The following is an 18,839-nucleotide window of genomic DNA, read 5'->3' as shown; positions in this document are numbered from 1 at the left end:
TGTGGTATTATCGGGAGCGTTTGATGGGATCTCTCTACCAGCACTTCCAATTCATTTATTGTCTAAAATCCAGCAACGTTCAACCTCATGCTTCAATGATTAGCTTGTGAGCCAGTGTCCATTCATCCCAGACAATATAATCTTTGGGAGTTTTTCCCACCCAATGTTATATGTTGAAGTCTTTCGTTGGACGACGGAGGGCTCTGAAGGGGATTTAGAAAAGCTAAGAGTGAAGCACAATGACAAGGGCTACTGGGAGGAGGTGGCTGATCTGGCACTCTGATGTCAGGACAACAGCCTCCTCTTGAATGTCATAAAAACTAAGGAGCTGATTGTGGACTTTAGAAGGGCACAACATCCGAGGACGTACATGCCACTGGAGATAAATGGGGCTACTGTGGATAGGGTGAGCTGCTTTAAATACCTGGGAGTCCACATCACAGAGGATCTGACATGGACAACACATGCTGCCGCACTGGTAAGTAAGGCAAGGCAGCGCCTTTACCACCTCAGGCAGCTGAGGAAATTCAGAGTCTCTCTGAGGATCCTTCAGTGCTTCTACTCTGGGGCTGTAGAAAGCATCTTGTCCGGCAACATAACAATCTGGTTTGGGAACTGCTCTGCCCAGGACAGGAAGGCTCTGCAGAGAGTAGTGCGTTCAGCCGAACGCACTATGGGACCTACACTCCCTCCCCTGCAGGAACTATACATCAGAAGGTGCAGATCCAGAGCCAGCAACATTATGGGGGACCCCTACCACCCCAGCAACAAACTGTTCCAGCTGCTACGGTCAGGCAAACGCCTCCGCTGTCATGCTGTGAAAACAGAGAGGATGAGAAGGAAGTTTCTTCCCACAGGCCATCAGGACTGTAAACTCTTATCTCACCAGGGACTAATTTACTGTACTCATTTACTGTTGTGTTGTGTCTTTTAAAAATTGTTGTTTATTTTTCTAACGTAAATATTGATTCTGTTCTATTCTGTTCTGTAGTTTTTGCACAATCCGCAGGCATTGCCACTTTCATTTCACTGCACATCTTGTATGTGTATGTGACAAGTAAACTTGACTTGACACGACCCATCCTCTCTGCTAATTCTAACATACATTTTGGTGGAGACAGACATTGATCAGGCCAACACAGTAATTGATCAATTGAGGAAAGTGAAATGGAAGATCAAGACCTCAAACTTGGTCACCAACAGCAGTGATCCTTACCCTCCCACCTGCTCCCAGTCTACCTCGTTCACCCCAACTACCTAAAGCAGGCATTTCAGGCGCTGGAAAAATACCGAGGTTGTCTGCGCAAACATCTCTGTTTGCTTGGAAGGAACCGCAGATGCTGGTTTACACCGAAGACAGACACAAAAATGCTGGAGTAACTCAGCGGGTCAGGCAGCATCTCTGGAGACAGTAAATGGGTGACGTTTCGGGGCGAGCTAACAATGATCCATTCTACAATTTTCCTTGATCGCCATTCCCTTTGTCCTATTTTCACACCTTACACTTCTTTATCTATCTGTCTCCCTCTCCCCTGACATCAGTCTGAAGAAGGGTCTCGACCCGAAACATCACCCGTTCCTTCTCTCCAGAGTTACTGCAGTATTTTGTGTCTATCTAACCTACAAACCTGTACGTACTTGTAGCGTGGGAGGAAACCGGAGAACCCGGAAAAAATCCCTGCAGGTCATGGGGAGAACGTACAAACTCCGTACAGACAGCACTGATCGAACCCGGGTCTCTGGCGTTGTATGGTAGTAACTCTACTGTTGTGCCACCGTGCTGCCCAATTAGTTTAGTTTAGTTTAGAGATACAGCATGGAAACAGGCCCTTCGGCCCACCGGGTCCACGCCGACCATCGATCCCCGCACATCCTACACCCAACTAGGGACAATTTTTATATTTATACCAAGCCAATTAACCTACAAACCTGTACGTTTTTGGAGTGTGGGAGGAAACCGAAGATCTCGGAGAAAACCCAGGCAGGGGATAACGAACAAACTCCGGACAGACAGCACCCGTAGTTAGGATCAAACTTGGGTCTCCGGCGCTGCATTCGCTGTAAGGCAGCAACTCTACCGCTGCGCCTCCGTGATTAGTCCAATACTGTTTGAAAAATCCCTGGCCGATGTGTACGGATGCCGGGGAAATAGCTCAGATCTCCACAGGTGCATTGGTAAAGGGCACTGCAAGTACTTACAGTTGATCTCTGACTGCGTCCGTTCGGCTCCTGTATTCTTGTTGGTGGAGCGAATGGTGTGAGGAACCTCTGAGCGGGGCTAGAAAATAAACAGGGGGAAAAACAATCTCTTCACCTTTGCATAATTAACATTCATTAAGCCAGAGTGCAGAGAAGATTTAAGAAGAGGTTGCCAAAACTCGAAGGGCTGAGCTATAGGGAGAGGTTGGGCAGGCTTGGACTTTATTCTTTGGAGCACAGGAGGATGAGGAGCGATATTATGAAGGTGTATAAAATCATGAGAGTGACTGCACAGCCTTTTTCCCCCAAGGTTCGGCAATCATGTACCAGAGGACATTGGTTTAAGGTGAGAGGGGAAGATTTGATGAAGGCAGATAAAGCCCCAGGGCCTGATGGTCTGCATCCCAGAGTACTCAAGGAGGTGGTCCTAGAAATCGTGGATGCATTGGTGATCATTTTCCAATGTTCTCTCGACTCTGGAATTATGATTGACTGGAGAGTAATGTAACTCCACTTTTTAAGACGGAAAACAAGGAATTATAGACCAGTTAGCCATACATCGGTATTGGGGAAGATGCTCGAGTCGAATATTAAAGATGTTAATAGCAGCGCATTTGTTAGCATTTGAGCCAACATGGCTGGCCTGATTCAGGCTGGAGACTGCCAGGGCACTTGGACCTGGTGTGACTCCAGTCTCTCCTGCCTGTATTCTACACTAGTTGTCCTTGCAATTCCTCCTCTGGTCAAACCAAGAGCTGGCTGGATACTTTGTGTCCTTAATACATCTATTGACTTATATTCAGCCTTATACTTCAATCTAAAGAGCGCGGCAGTTTATAAAGACAAAACTTGAATACAGTGCGATGTATCGTACCTCGAGGTCATCCTCATCCGGCTCATTGAAAATATGGTGATTTTCAGGGTTATTTACTTTGTCCAACAAATCCACAGCCAATGACCTGTTCAAGCCCGGCTGTATTAAAAATGCATGCTGATGGAAACAAATGTAATTCAAAATTGTCAAAACCGTACATAGAATGAAGGATATAGAGGACACGTGCGCAACACATTTTATTAAGTGGCTCGGTATTTATCACTTTTATACTCAGCAAATGAAATATAAATGCCTTTGCCAAGAATTGCAGCACAGTTTGAAGGCTGCAATGAATCCCCGTCGTCTCCAGTTACAACAGCACTGGTCATTGAAATGCCGACAGCAACAAGGGCCTGTAGAAAGTCCAGTCCAATACCAAGTTTACAATCATCTACATAAGCAGTATAGCAATAGAACTGAACTGGAGACCACATTTGTTTTTTGTACTCACTTATCAAACTGTTCTGTGGCTAAACAAAGTACTTTAGAAAGACAAAAGGTTCTGCCATATATAGTGAAGCTATTTGCCCAGGAAATTACAGTTCAGTTCAGTTACAATTAAATTTAGTTTATTGTCATGTGTACAGTGAAAAGCTTTTGTTGCGTGCTATCCATTCAGCGAAAAGACAATACATGATACTATTAAAGACCCTGTCCCACTGTACGAGCTAATTCAAGAGCTCTCCCGAATTTAAAAAAAAAAAATCAAACATGTGGTAAGTACGTAGAATGTACGTAGCGGGTACGTCAGAGCTTGGGACGTCTCTTAGCAGCTCGTAACGCTAACGGCAGGTACTCGGGAAACGCGGTAAGCTCGTGAAGACTCATGAAGATTCTTCAACATGTTGAAAAATGTCCACGACAGCCCCGAGTACCTACGAGCGGCTATTGCCATAATTCTCCGAGTTCGAATCAGGGGAAACTCGAGAGAACTCTTGAATTAGCTCGTACAGTGGGACAGCCCCTTAACTGTGTACAGATACATGACAAGGGAATAACATTTAGTGCAAGGTAAAGCCAGCAAAGTCTGATCAAGGATAGTCCGAGGGTCACCAGTGAGGTAGATAGTAGTTCAGTACTGCTCTCTGGTTGTGGTAGGATGATTCAGTTGCCTGGTAACAGCTGGGAAGAAACTGTGCCTGAATCTGTGCGTTTTCACACTTCTGTACCTTTTGTCTGATGGGAGAGGGGAGAAGAGGGAGTGGCCAAGGTGCGACTGGTCCTTGATTATGCTGCTGGCCTTGACGAGGCAGCGCAAGGTATAAATGGAGTCAATGGAAGGGAGGTTGGTTTGTGTGATGGTCTGGGCTGCATCCACAATTCTCTGCAATTTATTGCAGTCCTGGATGGAGCTGTTCCCAAACCATGCTGTGATGCATCCTGATCAAATGCTTTCTATGGAGTATCTTTTGCCTTTTGCAGTAATGAATGCACTGTGAAATGCTTCAGAACACAATGATAATGAAAGTCAAATTCAGGTTTTCACATGCATATTTCAAAATTAAACACGATTGATTTGACATTAACAATAACCTCATCATCACTAGCACTCTCTTTTGTAACCCCTCTTTTTGTACTCTTTCCTGGGAATACTAGAGCAAGAGTGGCATGTTGCAACTTGGCTAAGGATTGGTAAAGCTGGGGTACTGGGTGCAATTCACGTCTCCACACAGGATGTGTTGCACTAGAGATAGGACAAAAGAGGTCACCCGGGATGCAGCTGGGACGGCAGCATTTCCGTTACAAGGAGAGGGACAAGAGGGGGACCAGAGGGGGAGGCTGGCTGGGGGCCTGATGGTGGCGTGCAGAATTGTGAAGGGGATAGAACACTAATAAGAAACTCAGTCCGCCGTAATCTACCCGATCTCCCGGTGGCTCAGCACGTCAACTCCCCCTCCCACTCCCATTCCCAATCTAACCTTTCTGTCCTGGGCCTCCTCCACTGTCAGAGTGAGGCCCAGCGCAAATATGGAGGAACAGGACCTCATATTTCACTTGGGTAGTTGACACCCCAGCGGTATGAACATTGGCTTCTCTAACTTCAGATGGCCCTTGCTTTCTCCCTCCATCCCCTCCCCCTTCCCAGTTCTCCCACTAGTTTCAGTTTCTGCCTACATTCTATCCTTGTCCCGCCCCCTCCCCTGACATCAGTCTGAAGAAAGGTCTCGATCTGAAACGTTGCCCGTTCCTTCTCTCCAGAGATGCTGCCTCACCCGCTGAGTTACTCCAGCATTTTGTGTCTATCTTTAATTAAGTTGCAAGATGAGAGGCAATAAGCGGAACAGATGAGAGGAAGAATATGTATTGAGTGGTTGGTATCTGGATGTAAATAAAGCACTTGAATTGCCAAGGCACTGAAGACAATGGACCAAATGTGGGATTAGAAGCGTCTTGAGTCGAAACGTCACTAATCCCTTCTATCCAGAGATGCTGTCTGTCCCATTGAGTTACAGTACTTTAGCATTTTGTGTCTATCTTCAGTGTAAACCAGCATCTGCAGTTCCTTCCTACACGTTAGAATACACAAGTGCAATGGTCAGCATGGATGTGGTGGGCAGAAAGGCCTGATACCATACTGAATGAAAACCCCGGAGTGATATCTTCAAGTGGCAGAGGGGATGGGAAGAGCAGCGGGAGAATTGTGTTTCTGCTGGAACTGCAGCCACATGGTTTTGTGCGGCTGATGTGCAGCAAGTTCAATGTGACTGCGGTGCTGTCTGTGTGGAGTTTTCACATTCTCTCTCTCTCTCTGACCACCTGGGTTTCCATCATCAACGACAAGTTACTTACAGTCAGCAGCTTCTCAGCTGTCGGCCTTCTCTTTGGGTTTTTTGTCAGTGCTATTTTGAGAAAAGCATGGAATGTTGCAGACCTGAAAAGAACAACATTTGTTTATTCTCACGATTGAATTATGGCAACTTGAAATAAATTCTGGTATCATGGGTGGCCTTAAATTACAATTGTTGCTTCCACAGTTAAGCAGTAGGCAGAATAAATACTTAATGTGTATAGAAATTGTCAGGCAGTGGATTCCACATTGTAACCACCCTCAGTGAAAGAGAATTCTTCCTCTCCCACTCAATCTCTTACTCCTCACCTTAAACCTACGCCACCGGTCTTGGGCATCTCGAACATGGGAAAAGGCTCATATTATCCCCCCCCCCCCTTCCTATGCCCATTATAATCTTGTCTCCCTTCAGCCTCCTCTGCTCCAAGGAAAACAAACCCGGTTTACCCAGTCTCCCCTCACACCTGAAGCGCCCTGGTGGCACTGCAGTCTCTCAATGGTACTTTGTTGTCACAGGTCCAGTGCAGTCATGTCCTTCAGACAGTGCAGTGCACAACTGCAAACATTCCTTTGTATACACTGGAATTTAGAAGGATGAGAGGGTCTCTTATTGAAACATATAAGATTATTAAGGGATTGGACATGCTAGAGGCAGGAAACATGTTCCCGATGTTGAGAGAATCCAGAACCAGGGGACACAGTTTAAGAATCAGGGGTAGGCCATTCTCACTAGGTGAGAGTAAGTATTCAGGACGGCCTAGAAGGGCCGAGATGGCCTGTTTCCGTGCTGTAATTGTTATTTGGTTATATGGTTATATTTAGAATGGAGACGAGGAAACACTTTTTCACCCAGAGAGTTGTAAGTCTGTGGAATTATCTGCGTCAGATGGCAGTGCAGGCCAATTCTCTGGATGCTTTCAAGAGAGAGTTGGATAGGGCTCTTAAATATAGCAGAGTCAAGGGATATGGGGAGAAGGCAGGAACGGGGTACTGATTGTGGATGATCGGCCATGATCACATTGAATGGCGGTGCTGACTTGAAGGGCTGAATGGCCTACTCCTGCACCTATTGTCTATTTACCTGCATTCTAACTCATGTTCTGTAATAGCTGTACCAAGACCTCCCTTCATCTCATTCCTCCTTCTCTCACCCGCCTTGTGCAGAAGGTATTGAAGAATGAAAGCATGAGCCACCAGACACAGGAACAGCTTCTTCCCTGCTGTTATCAGGACAGCTTCTTTCCCTCTGTTATCAGGCTTATGAGAGATCCTTCCATAAGTTCGAGTACCAATCTCTACCCCATTGCGGACATTGGACCTTGTCTCTGGAACTGATGCACTACAATGCTGAGAACAACATTCTGCACTCAGTATCTTTCCCTTTGCTCTCACTATTGTACATTCGTTTAGTTTAGTTTATCAGGTACAGTGAAAAGCTTTTTTGTTGCGTGCTATCCAGTCAGCTTGAGTTTGACTTGATTGTACCTATGTATAGCATTACCTGACCTGATGGGACCAAGTGCAATACAAAGCTTTTCACTGCACCTTGGCTCATGTAACAGTAATAAACCTAAACCTGCTCTTACATTCCATAAAAGACAAAGTACTGGAGTAATTCAGCGGGTCAGGCAGCATCTCTGGAGAATATTGATAGGTGACGTTTTGGGTCGGGCACTTCTCCAGACTTGTTCTTGCATTCGCATTGCCCAGTTGATGGAAACAAAGATCCTATAGCGAGCAAGATAGATCAGTCGACGAAAAAGACGTAGTACGGTCATGGGCAGATTCATGGCTAATTTTCGGCTCCATTTTCCGTAACCGGCTTCCGTCTCCGCACCAAAGATCCCGTAGCGGAGCAAAGATACTAGTGCGGAGACGGAAGCCGGTTACGGAAACATCCTCGTAAAAATAAAAGTTCTTTGGTAAAAATCTTATCCTCATCTTCAGAATTATAATTTATTAACACAAACTGTTCCCCCGCAACGTTGATTACACTGCGAGTCGGGTCGGGTCGGGTTACTGAAATGGATGAAAAAAAGGCCCACGTTCCGCTCCGTTGCGTACTACACGTCAGCCCATTGCATTTAGCAGGAGTGGTCTATCTTGCTCCGCCATAGGATCTTTGAAGCGTACAACACCTTCACCATTCCACCTGCCTGTGCTGCCACCTTCAGGCCCAGATGAGCTTGTACACCAAGCTTCCTTTGGTCCGCAATACTCCCCATGGCTGACCATTCAAGGTTGATGGCTTTAATTGATGCACCACACCACAAATACATCTCTCACTTATACAGAATTAAATTTCACCTGACATTGCCCTGACCAACTTACAAGCTCATCAATATGCATGACAACAAACAGTGTGACAATAACTCTTAGTTTTATTTATTGTCACGCGTACCGAGGTTTAGTTTAGTTTAGTTTAGAGATACAGCGCGGAAACAGGCCCTTCGGCCCACGGGGTCCGCGCCGACCAGCGATCCCTGCACATTAACACTATCCGACACCAACTAGGGACAATTGTTACATTTAGCAAGCCAATTAACCTTCAAACCTGTACGTCTTTGTAGTGTGGGAGGAAACCGAAGATCCCGGCGAAAACCCACGCAGGTCACGGGGAGAACGTACAAACTCCATACAGACAGCACCCGTAGTCGGGATCGAACCTGGGTCTCCAACGCCGCATTCGCTGTAAGGCAGCAACTCTACCGCTGCCCAGTGAAATGTTTTTGTTGCGTGCTATCCAGTCAGCAGTAGGACAATACATGGTTACAATCGACCCATTCACAGTGTATAGATACACGATAGGGAGATAGTGTAAGGTAAAGACAGCAAAGTCCGATCAAAGATAGTCCAAGGGTCTGTAGGAGTTAGAGGTTTAAGAGTGTGGAGCGATTGTAATATGTGACTGTAGGACCACGTCTGTGGCTAGCACGCAAATAGTCGCCTGGGATGGGCTCCATAAACGAAACTAAGATCATTCTGTATCCTTCAACTAACCTCCTCAATACCACACACCAATTTCATATCATCTGCAAACTTATTAATCATATCTCCTATGTTCATATTTAAGTAAGTAAGTTTATTGGCCTAGTATTCACATACAAGGAATTTGCCTTGGTGCTCCACCCACAAGTAGCAACATGACATAGTGACAGTTACGAATGATTCCGAAAACACTAAACATTAATAATAATAAAACATTAATGATAAAACACCATTGATCAAGCATGTGAACCAACAAAATACCAGATCAAAGGGAGGCTACAGATTTTTGTTTGTTGAGTAGAGCAACTACTCGTGGATAAAAACTGTTTTTATGTCTGGCTGTGGCAGCTTTGACAATCCGGAGTTGCCTTCCAGAGGGAAGTGATTCAAAGAGTTTGTGGCCAGGGTAAGAGGGGTCAGAGATGATCTTGCCCGCTCACTTCCTGGCCCTTGCAGTGTACAGTTCATCAATGGAGGGAAGGTTGCTGCCAATAACCTTCTCAGCTGATCTGTTAATGGACGATTCGCTGCAGCCACCGGGTGTCGTGCTTGGTGGCTGAGCCAAACCAGACCATGATGGAGAAGGTGAGGACAGACTCTATGATGGTCGTGTAGAATTGGACCATCATTGCCTGTGGCAGATTGTGCTTCCTCAGGTTGTATTGTACATTGCTAATGTACAATACAAACAGCAAGAGTCCCAGCACTAATCTCCCTGAACTCTGCTGGTCACGTGCCTCCATTCATAAGAGCAACACCTCCTGGAGAACAGGCAGTCCTCATTCCAAGAATCAATCTATTAAAACTATTTGCAAGTCCCCATCCTAGATAAGAACCTCCTTCCAGAAGATCTGGACAACACCCAGTGTTGCCAGCTGTGGCTTCACCATACCCCTTTGGAACAATTGAAGGAGAAACTCACCACTTCATTTTATCTTTCAGCTTGGGTGGTTGAAATCCACTCTTACTCATCAAGAACAGTGCTCTGTGGGTGGAAGCATAATCAGAGTAATGTTCAGCTTCCAATCTATCGAGTGCTGTGAGGTGCAGGTGCAATGAAAAGCACACTTGCAGCAGTATCGCAGGCACATCGACATAGACAGTGCACAAAAACAAACTGTACAGCAATCACACGGAAAAATGTCATTTATAAAGCCAGAGGATCGCAAAGCATAAAATGTAAGAAGAGGTCAAACCAACACATTTAGCAAAACAAATTTCAACATATAAATCAGCTCCCACTCGAAGAATCCATTCAGCACATTCCCTGCTCTGACCCCTCACGTCCCCACCACAGATTCCCCACATGTGGCAAGAATATTTATTCCAAAGTGTATAAAGATATTCTCGTTTTCACCTGTTGGTGACTTTGTTTTACTCTTTTGCTGGAGTGAAATGGGACACAATTGGTGGACTTGATAAGGGAGATACAAGGTGAATGGATAGGGTATTTAGACTCTCTGAAGACTTCAATACAAGATTGAACGAGAGTAGACACAAAATGCTGGAGAAACTCAGCGGGTGAGGCAGCATCTGTGGGGAGAAGGAATTGGCGACGTTTCGGGTCGAGACCCTTGCCCTAGGACGAGTGCTTGGTTCCAGGTATTCACGATATATTCATGATTTGGATGAAGGGACTACACTTCCAATCTGAAAAATGTCTCTCAATTCAGACAGACACAAAATGCTGGAGTAACTCAGCGGGCCAGGCAGCATCTCTGGATAGAAGGAATGGGTGACGTTTAGGTTGAGACCCTTCTTCAGACTGAGAGATTTCAGATCAATTCAGAGATTTGTCTTCTGTTTTGCGATCTGTCTGATCTCCCAACTCCTACTGCTAAACGCATTCCTGAGCAGGGCGGAAACAGGCCATTCGGCCCACCGGGTCCGCACCGACCAGCAATCCCCGCACATTAACACTATCCTACACCCACTAGGGACAATGTTTGCATTTAGCAAGCCATTTAACCTACAAACCTGTACGTCTTTGGAATGTGGGAGGAAACCGAAGATTTCGGAGAAAGCCCACGCAGGTCACGGGGAGAACGGACAAACTCCGTACAGACAGCGCCCGTAGTCGGGATCGAACCCGGGTCTCCGGCGCTGCATTCGCTGTAAGGCAGCAACTCTACCGCTGCGCCACCGTGAGCGCGGGTCTGGTCGGTCATTTACATAGTTAGCAGCACTCTCCAAAATGGAATACCTCATGGGGTGCAGGTCAAACATTGGAGGCTGCAGCTCAGCCAGCTCAATGGCTGTGATGCCCACCGCCCAGATGTCACACAGCTGGTTGTATCCACCGTTCTTCTCGACCGCAGCAACCTCCGGAGCCATCCTGGAAAAACAGGCATCGCCTCAGACTCAACAAAACGGACCAAAGACCAGAAATAACTTGTGGCTGAATGTTAACTTACTGTTGGTTCAAAAGAAAGATACGTGTGCCAGCGGAAACAGGACGATTATAAATTGGAGTTTATAAAGTTTGCAGCACCAGAGCTCAAAAATACAACACAAAATGTCATGAAGTTGTAAACATACAACTAACATTGAACACTTCATTAGTCCATCAGGCATGGAATGTTCAAACGCCACATGTGTAGATTCCAGACCTACAACATTGTGGCGTCTTTAATCAAATTGATTTATTGATTCTCAGAGTGGAACTTTATATATGGTGTAGGAAGGAACTGCAGGTGCCGGTTTACACCGAAGACACAAAATGTCAGAGTAACTCAGCGGGACAGGCAGCATCTCTGGAGAGAAGGAATGGGTGATGTTTTGGGTGGAGACCCTTCTTCAGACCGAGAGTTGGAGGAGAGGGAAATAAAGATATGGAAGGGTAAGGCGCGAAAACAATAGATCAAAGGGGCACAGGTACAAGGAAAATGTAGACTAGATCATTGTTAGCTTGGGGAAGGTGACAACGAAGCAAACAGAGATAAAATGTAATCAGGAGGACAGTCAAACTGGTCGGAAAACTAGGATGGGGGAGGGATAGAGAGAGAGGGAAAGCAAGGGTTACAAAGTTAGAGGTCAATGTTCATACCGCTGGGGTGTAAGCTGCCCAAACGAAATACGAGGTGGTGTTCCTCTAATTTGCGTTGGGCCTGACTCTGACAATGGAGGAGGCCCAGGACAGAAAGGCCAGCGTGGGAATGGGAAGGGGAGTTAGTGTTTAGCAACCGGGAGATTAAGTAGGTCTAGGCGGACTGAGCGGAGGTGGTCAGTGAAATGATCAGTTGGTCTGAACGTATATCCAGTGCTGGAGATCTTTGTCCTACCACATGCATCAGAGGACGCGTGGCAGCTGCCGTCATTGGCTTTGAGGTACATACACCAGGAGGCACAAGTGAATGTTCTTACCAATAAGGGGTTCCAATGAAGGACTTCCTCTTGGCAATGGTTGCCGTGATTTTTGCCGCCACACCAAAGTCAGCTGAAACGCAAAATCAAAGTACATTCACTCACTGTTCACTGGATGCGCGGAAAAATACCAATGATCGATAAAGTCAATTTATACAGGGTAATATTATAGTTGGGATGATGCTGGCCACTTTTCTTAATCACCCAAAAGAACCAAGAGGTTTAGAAGATAGATTTATTTTATTTTAACACCATTTTTTTTCTTTTTAAAATTTTTTTATAATTCTTTATTTCGAACAGAATAAAAGAATAAAAAGTAAGTGTGAAACAGCATACAAAAAACAAAACACGAATATTTATAAAGTGTCACAAACAATATCTATAAATAAATGAAATCTTATGTGTCCGAAAAGGAGCAGGAAGAAGCCAAAGCTTATTAATTCCCACCCCTTATTCAACTGCTTATAATTATCTTATACAAATTTAGCAGCTATATACAATACAATACAATACAATTTATTTGTCATTTGGACCCCGTGAGGTCCAAACGAAATGTCGTTTCTGCAGCCATACATTACAAAACGAAAAAGACCCAAGACACAACACAGTTTACACATACATCCATCACATCGCTGTGATGGAAGGCAAAAAAACTTATCTCTCCCCTGCACTCCCCCCCGATGTCAGAGTCAAAGTCAAAGCCCCCCGGCTGGCGATGGCGATTGTCCCGCGGCCATTAAAGCCACGCCGGGTGATGCAAGGCCGCACACCGGGTCTTGGTGTTAGAGCCCCGGCGTGCGCTCGCAAATTCCCGCGGCCATTCCAAGCCGCGCGGGGCGGTGATGTAAGGCCCCGCTCCAGGTGCTCAGACCCTCTCCCGCAACTCGGGCGGGAGAAGTCGCCGCCGCGGAAGCCCCGAAAAGCGGTCTCCCATCCAGGGACCCGCGGGCTCCCGGTGTTGCCGTCCGCCAGACCCGCAGTTGCAGCCTCCGAAGCTCCGGGGGTCGGGTCACAGCAGCGCGCCACCACAGCTCCACCCGCTCGGACTCGGCCAGCTCCTCGAAGGTGAGTAGGACCGCAGCTCCACGACTGGAGCCCCAGGTCGTTCCTGTTGGAGGCCGCTCCACGTTGCAGCCCCAACGACAACGGAGACCCGACAAAGTAAAGGTCGGGTCTCCCGTGCAGGGGAAAGATTTTAAAGTCCCACCCCACACACACACACACACCCCGACAATCAAAATAATAAAAACTACATAGAAACAAGACAAAAATAATAAACAGACAGACGGACTGCAGAGGCCGCTGCTGACGAGAGTCGCGCCGCTCACCATATGTACAACAGCTGCTATATGTACACCAAATTATTTACATTTATACACTAATCAAATATTTACAAAGCCATACAAAAAAGAGAGAGAAAAAAAGAATAAACCCTCATATACTATGCAGTATCTTAGTCATATATACAACCCATCACCCTATAATCACCCTTCCCAATACAATCAGTATAACAAATATCCCACTCACAATCACCTATCCTCATCCCAATATCCTTTAAAAAAAGTGTTTTTGTACATCTTTCTAAACTGAATTATGTTTGTGCTAAGTTTTATCTCCTGTTCCAGACCATTTTTAATTCGCACCATCCACAGGGAACTGTGGTGTTCAAAGGGGCAAGCTGTACAATAATTCAGAGAAATGAACCATCAGACTGAGCAATGCAGGGAATAAAGGGCGGCACGCTGGCGTAGTGGTAGAGCTACTGCCTTGCAGCGCCAACGACTCGGGTTCGATCCTGACTACGGGCGCTGTCTGTATGGAGTTTCTAAGTTCTCTCTGTGACCTGCGTGGGTTTTCTCCGAGATCGATTTCCTCCCACACTCCAAAGACGCACAAGGTTTGTAGGTTAATTGGCTTGGTATATATGTAAATTGATCCAAGTGTGGTTAGGATAGTCTTAGTGTGTGGGAATCGCTGGTCGGTGCGGACTCGGTGGGCTGAAAGGCCCGTTTCCGCGCTGTACAATACAATACAATACAATACAATTTATTGTCATCTGAGCCTCAGTGAGGCTCAAACGAAATTCTGTTTCCACAGCCATACAAACAAAGACAATTTCCTAGACATACACACAATTTAATTCACACAAACATCCATCACAGTGGACCCACTGTGATGGAAGGCAGAGTCTTTTCTCTCCCCTGTTCTCCATGTCTCTCCCGATATCCAAGCCCCAGGCGGGCGATGATAAGTCCCACGGCCATTTCTCTAAGCCGTTTAGTTTAGTTCCAGCTTAAACATCCAACATACAAGCAACCTGAAAACACTCCGTGGCCTGGGAAATGCATCCCCATCTGTCCTCACTGCACATTGACAGCGCATTTAGGCTCCACCTCATCGGTAAATACAACTGGGTCACTGGGCCTGATTGATTCAAGACATCCCTGACTGCATAACTTAAGCTTTCTAAAAATTATTGCCATCATACAGCAGGGAGCATAATTGTTGCCTTTGGTGAATCGAGGAGGATGATACAACAGCAACATGCTCGCTGGGGTTCAGTAGAAGTCAAACTCAAACTCCTTTGTCAATGTCTCTCTCCTATTTTAATTTCCAAAAGTTTACCTTATGAAAGTTTGGACAAGAGGTCAGAATGTTTAAGGGCCTGCCCCACTTTCACAACCTAATTCACAACCTTTTTTACTCGTGGACATTTTTCATCAGGCTAGAAAAACGCCCCGACGTACTTGATGCCACGAGTACCTACGACTAGCATCACGACCTCCTACGACCTCATGACGACCATGCTGCAAGTACGAGTCAAAGGTCGTGAATTAGGTCGTAAAAGTGGGACAGGTCCTTTAGATCTAAGTAAACTGGCAACATTGTTAATGGTCTTGCATGTATTTTGGCAATAGCTGGTTTATGAAAGTGTTATTTTTTGATAGGTAGATTTAGCAGCATTGGGGTAGTCAACACAGTTCTCAAGTTAAGTCAACAGTTTATTTCAGTCTAATGAAATATGAATCATTGGCCAGAATCTGCGCTCTACTGCAATACATCACTGGAGGTGCATTTTGAGGTTTTTTTCTATTAACTAACTTTATCCTTTCTTTATTTCCCCAAGACATGATAACCATAAACACACAGAAATAAATGAGCTGAAATCTGAGTCTTGCATCATCAACGTTGCCTTGTCAGTCAAAGAGGTAGCAGATTTGGTAAACATTCTGAAGGCCGAGCCATAATACTCACCTAACTTTACATCCCCATGGTCTGTCAGTAGAATGTTGGCACCCTGAGGAAGAGAGTGCATGAATATTTAAGGTCAGTTCTTTGATTGTCCTACCACAGCCGAGAGTGACGTCTAATCAATGCTAACACCACTGCTGGCTCTTGGTTTACACAAGCCCACCAGTGTTTTCTAAACTTTCCACAGCCAAGCACACTCCGTCAATTAGTTCATTTTCACTAACTTAATTAATATCAAGTGGCACGGCGATAAGAGTTGCTGGCATGCAGAGCTTTCAGCGCCAGAGTCGTGGGTTCGATCCCGACCACGGGTCCCGTCTGTATGAAGTTTATACTTCCTCCAGCGACCTGCGTGGGTTTTCTCCGAGATCTTCGGTTTCCTCCCACACTCCAAAGATTTACAGGTTTGTAGGTGAATTGGTTCGGTATAAATGTAAAATTGTCCCTAGTGTGTGTAGGGTAGTGTTAGTGTGTGGGGTTGGCTGCTCGGCGCGGACTCGGTGGATCGAAGGGCCATTTTCACCGCTGTCTAAACTACACAATATCTTGATTTTAATCAAAAATGTTTTTAAAATGCTCAAAAAGGTTAGCAAATAAAAAGTAAATTGGGCTCACCTTTATGTCTCGGTGCATTTTTCCTTTGCTGTGTAAATAACCCAGACCCTACAAAGTAAGTTTGATGTTATTAGCAACAAATAATGGTGGAAAATAGAGTTTCAGACAAGGACAACCATTTGTCTCCGCTTAGCCCCAAAAAATAGCAGTTCCTCATATTTCTTTGACGATAGTTTCCGACTTCACTGCACACAATGCTTGTGATCCTTCCTCCAGCCCACTTTCATCTTCCTTCAGCTGCATTTTCAATTCCTTTCGGTTCATTTAACACCTGGCTTCATGTTAAGTGCATCGACGAAGTTGCCCATTTGCTCCACCTCTGCCAAATTCCTCATTACAGTCATTAGTAAAGGGTCCCTGGTTAGGCTAGGCTATCGTTTTGTAGAAGGATGCAATACTTATTCTTATTTATCCATAACTGTAAATGAAGGAATACAATCATAGTGCAATTGTTTGTGGTTATATTCACAGCTTTGGCTTTGCTATTAGTCAAGTCAAGTCAAGAGTGTTTTATTGTCATATGTCCCAGATAGAACAATAAAATTCTTAAGGGCCTGTCCCACTTTCACGACCTAATTCACAACCTCTGCCGAGTTTGCCCTGGGCTCATACTCGCAGCATGGTCGTCACGAGGTTGTAGGTAAGTCGTAGCAGGCCGTGATGCTAGTCGTAGGTACTCGTGGCGTCAAGTAGGTCGGGGCGTTTTTCTAGCCTGATGAAAAATGTCCACAAGTAAAAAAGGTCGTGAATTAGGTCGTGAAAGCGGGACAGGCCCTTTACTTCTTGCAGCAAAACAGAATATGTAAACATAGTATAGTATAGTATATCTTTATTGTCATTTTCCTGAGTACTCACATACCCAGAGGAAACAAAAAAACGTTGCTCAACCAGTGTCCATTCAGTGTGCAGTAAAAAATAAATAGAAATAAAAATACATATATCATGAACAAATTAAACACTCTACTCTCTACTAAACATCAACAGGCGTTCCGATCGGCAGCGGCACGACAGTGGCTCTGCTGCAGTGTGTCCAGGTTGGTGGTTGGTGCGCGATACTTTGGCAGGGGGCAAAGTCCGTTTATCAGTCTTATAGCCTGCGGGAAGAAGCTGAGGAGCATCCTGCTGGTTTTGCAGCTAATGCTCCTGTACCTCTTCCCAGATGGCAGGATGGAGAATATGTGATGCGATGGGTGGTAGGGGTCACGGGAGAAATAAAGTTCAGTGTGTATATATATATATATATACACACACACACACACACACACACATATTCACACATACTCAATAAATAAACAAATATAGTGCAATAATAATAATAGTCTGTTGTCGTTCAGAGCTTATTTGCTGTTGTGTTTAATGGATGTAGGGAAGAAGCTGTCCCTGAATCTGGTCGTTACAGTTTTCAGGCTCCTGTACCTTCTTCCCGATGGCAACGGTGAAATATCTAATGATAATGTAATTATATTATAACAACTAATGATATTAGATTAATATATCATGACTGTGCATCATCATTAAGGCGACTGGCAAAGAATGCTAAATATCCAGTACATTCAGAGACATTGTCATCCTACCTGTAAGGTTTCTCTGCAGATGTAAGCTATGTGCAGTTCCAACAGCGGTCCGGTTACTGGATAAAACAAAACATTCACTTCATAAGTGTGCACGAGTTAACTTTAAGTTTCAAGTCCATGAGCAAATCTACTAAAATCAAGTCTCAGTCATTCTCTTTCCTTCACCCCCTCGAAGTTTTACAAGCTTCTCTCCTCTTCAGTTCTGGAGGAGGGTCTTTAATGTGAAACATATACCACCATAGAAACGTAGAAAATAGGTGCAGGAGTAGGCCATTCGGCCTTTCGAGCCTGCACCGCCATTCAATATGATCATGGCTGATCATCCAACTCAGTATCCTGTACCTGCCTTCTCTCCATAGCCCCTGATCCCTTTAGCCACAAGGGCCACATCTAACTCCCTCTTAAATATAGCCCGTGAACTGGCCTCAACTACCTTCTGTGGCAGAGAGTTCCAGAGATTCACCACTCTCTGTGTGAAAAATGTTTTCCTCATCTCGGTCCTAAAAGATTTCCCTCTTATCCTTAAACTGTGACCCCTTGTTCTGGACTTCCCCAACATCGGGAACAATCTTACTGCATCTAGCCTGTCCAACCCCTTAAGAATTTTGTACGTTTCTATAAGATCCCCCCTCAATCTTCTAAATTCTAGCGAGTACAAGCCGAGTCTATCCAGTCTTTCTTCATATGAAAGTCCTGACATCCCAGGAATCAGTCTGGTGAACCTTCTCTGTACTCCCTCTATGGCAAGAATATCTTTCCTCAGATTTGGAGACCAAAACTGTACGCAATACTCCAGGTGTGGTCTCACCAAGACCCTGTACAACTGCAGTAGAACCTCCCTGCTCCTATACTCAAATCATTTTGCTATGAATGCTAACATACCATTCGCACCGATGCAACCCAACCCAAATGCTGGATCCATCTAGCATCTTACATCTTTGCTTTAAGTCTTGCCTCTTCCTATAGGACAAGGCAAGATGTAAAATGGTGGATGTATCCAGCGTGTTGGGTTATATCTGTGTTTCACATTCAAGATGATTTATTCCTGCATTTCAAATACTGGAAAACAAGACATTCTGGATTTGAGAGAGATGCATAGTCAAAGACAGCGACAGACACTAGTCATGTTCACTCAACTTCTGAGAGACGAGGAAAAAGACTTCTGTTTAGACAGCCAAAAAGAAGC

The 18,839-nt window shown here is 45.2% G+C and overlaps 1 protein-coding gene across 2 annotated transcripts in view; it reads right to left on the bottom strand.

Moving 5' to 3' along the window:
* Nucleotides 1–18,839, bottom strand: part of map4k5 (mitogen-activated protein kinase kinase kinase kinase 5) — a 138,024-nt gene that overhangs the window by 59,450 nt on the left and 59,735 nt on the right. For both annotated transcript variants that reach the window (XM_033026560.1, XM_033026561.1), the window contains exons 5-13: nt 17,654–17,709; nt 16,080–16,127; nt 15,468–15,510; nt 12,213–12,285; nt 11,053–11,184; nt 9,772–9,834; nt 5,864–5,945; nt 3,074–3,190; nt 2,200–2,278 (exon numbers count right to left, since the gene is read on the bottom strand). In XM_033026560.1, the coding sequence (XP_032882451.1) occupies nt 2,200–2,278; nt 3,074–3,190; nt 5,864–5,945; nt 9,772–9,834; nt 11,053–11,184; nt 12,213–12,285; nt 15,468–15,510; nt 16,080–16,127; nt 17,654–17,709 (693 nt within the window). The remainder of the gene's footprint in view (nt 1–2,199; nt 2,279–3,073; nt 3,191–5,863; nt 5,946–9,771; nt 9,835–11,052; nt 11,185–12,212; nt 12,286–15,467; nt 15,511–16,079; nt 16,128–17,653; nt 17,710–18,839) is intronic.

This window comes from Amblyraja radiata, chromosome 9, assembly GCF_010909765.2.
Source record: "Amblyraja radiata isolate CabotCenter1 chromosome 9, sAmbRad1.1.pri, whole genome shotgun sequence".
Taxonomy (NCBI): Eukaryota; Metazoa; Chordata; class Chondrichthyes; order Rajiformes; family Rajidae; genus Amblyraja; species Amblyraja radiata.
Note: the sequence above shows the minus strand (reverse complement) of the source record. Positions and strands in the feature narration are given on the sequence as shown.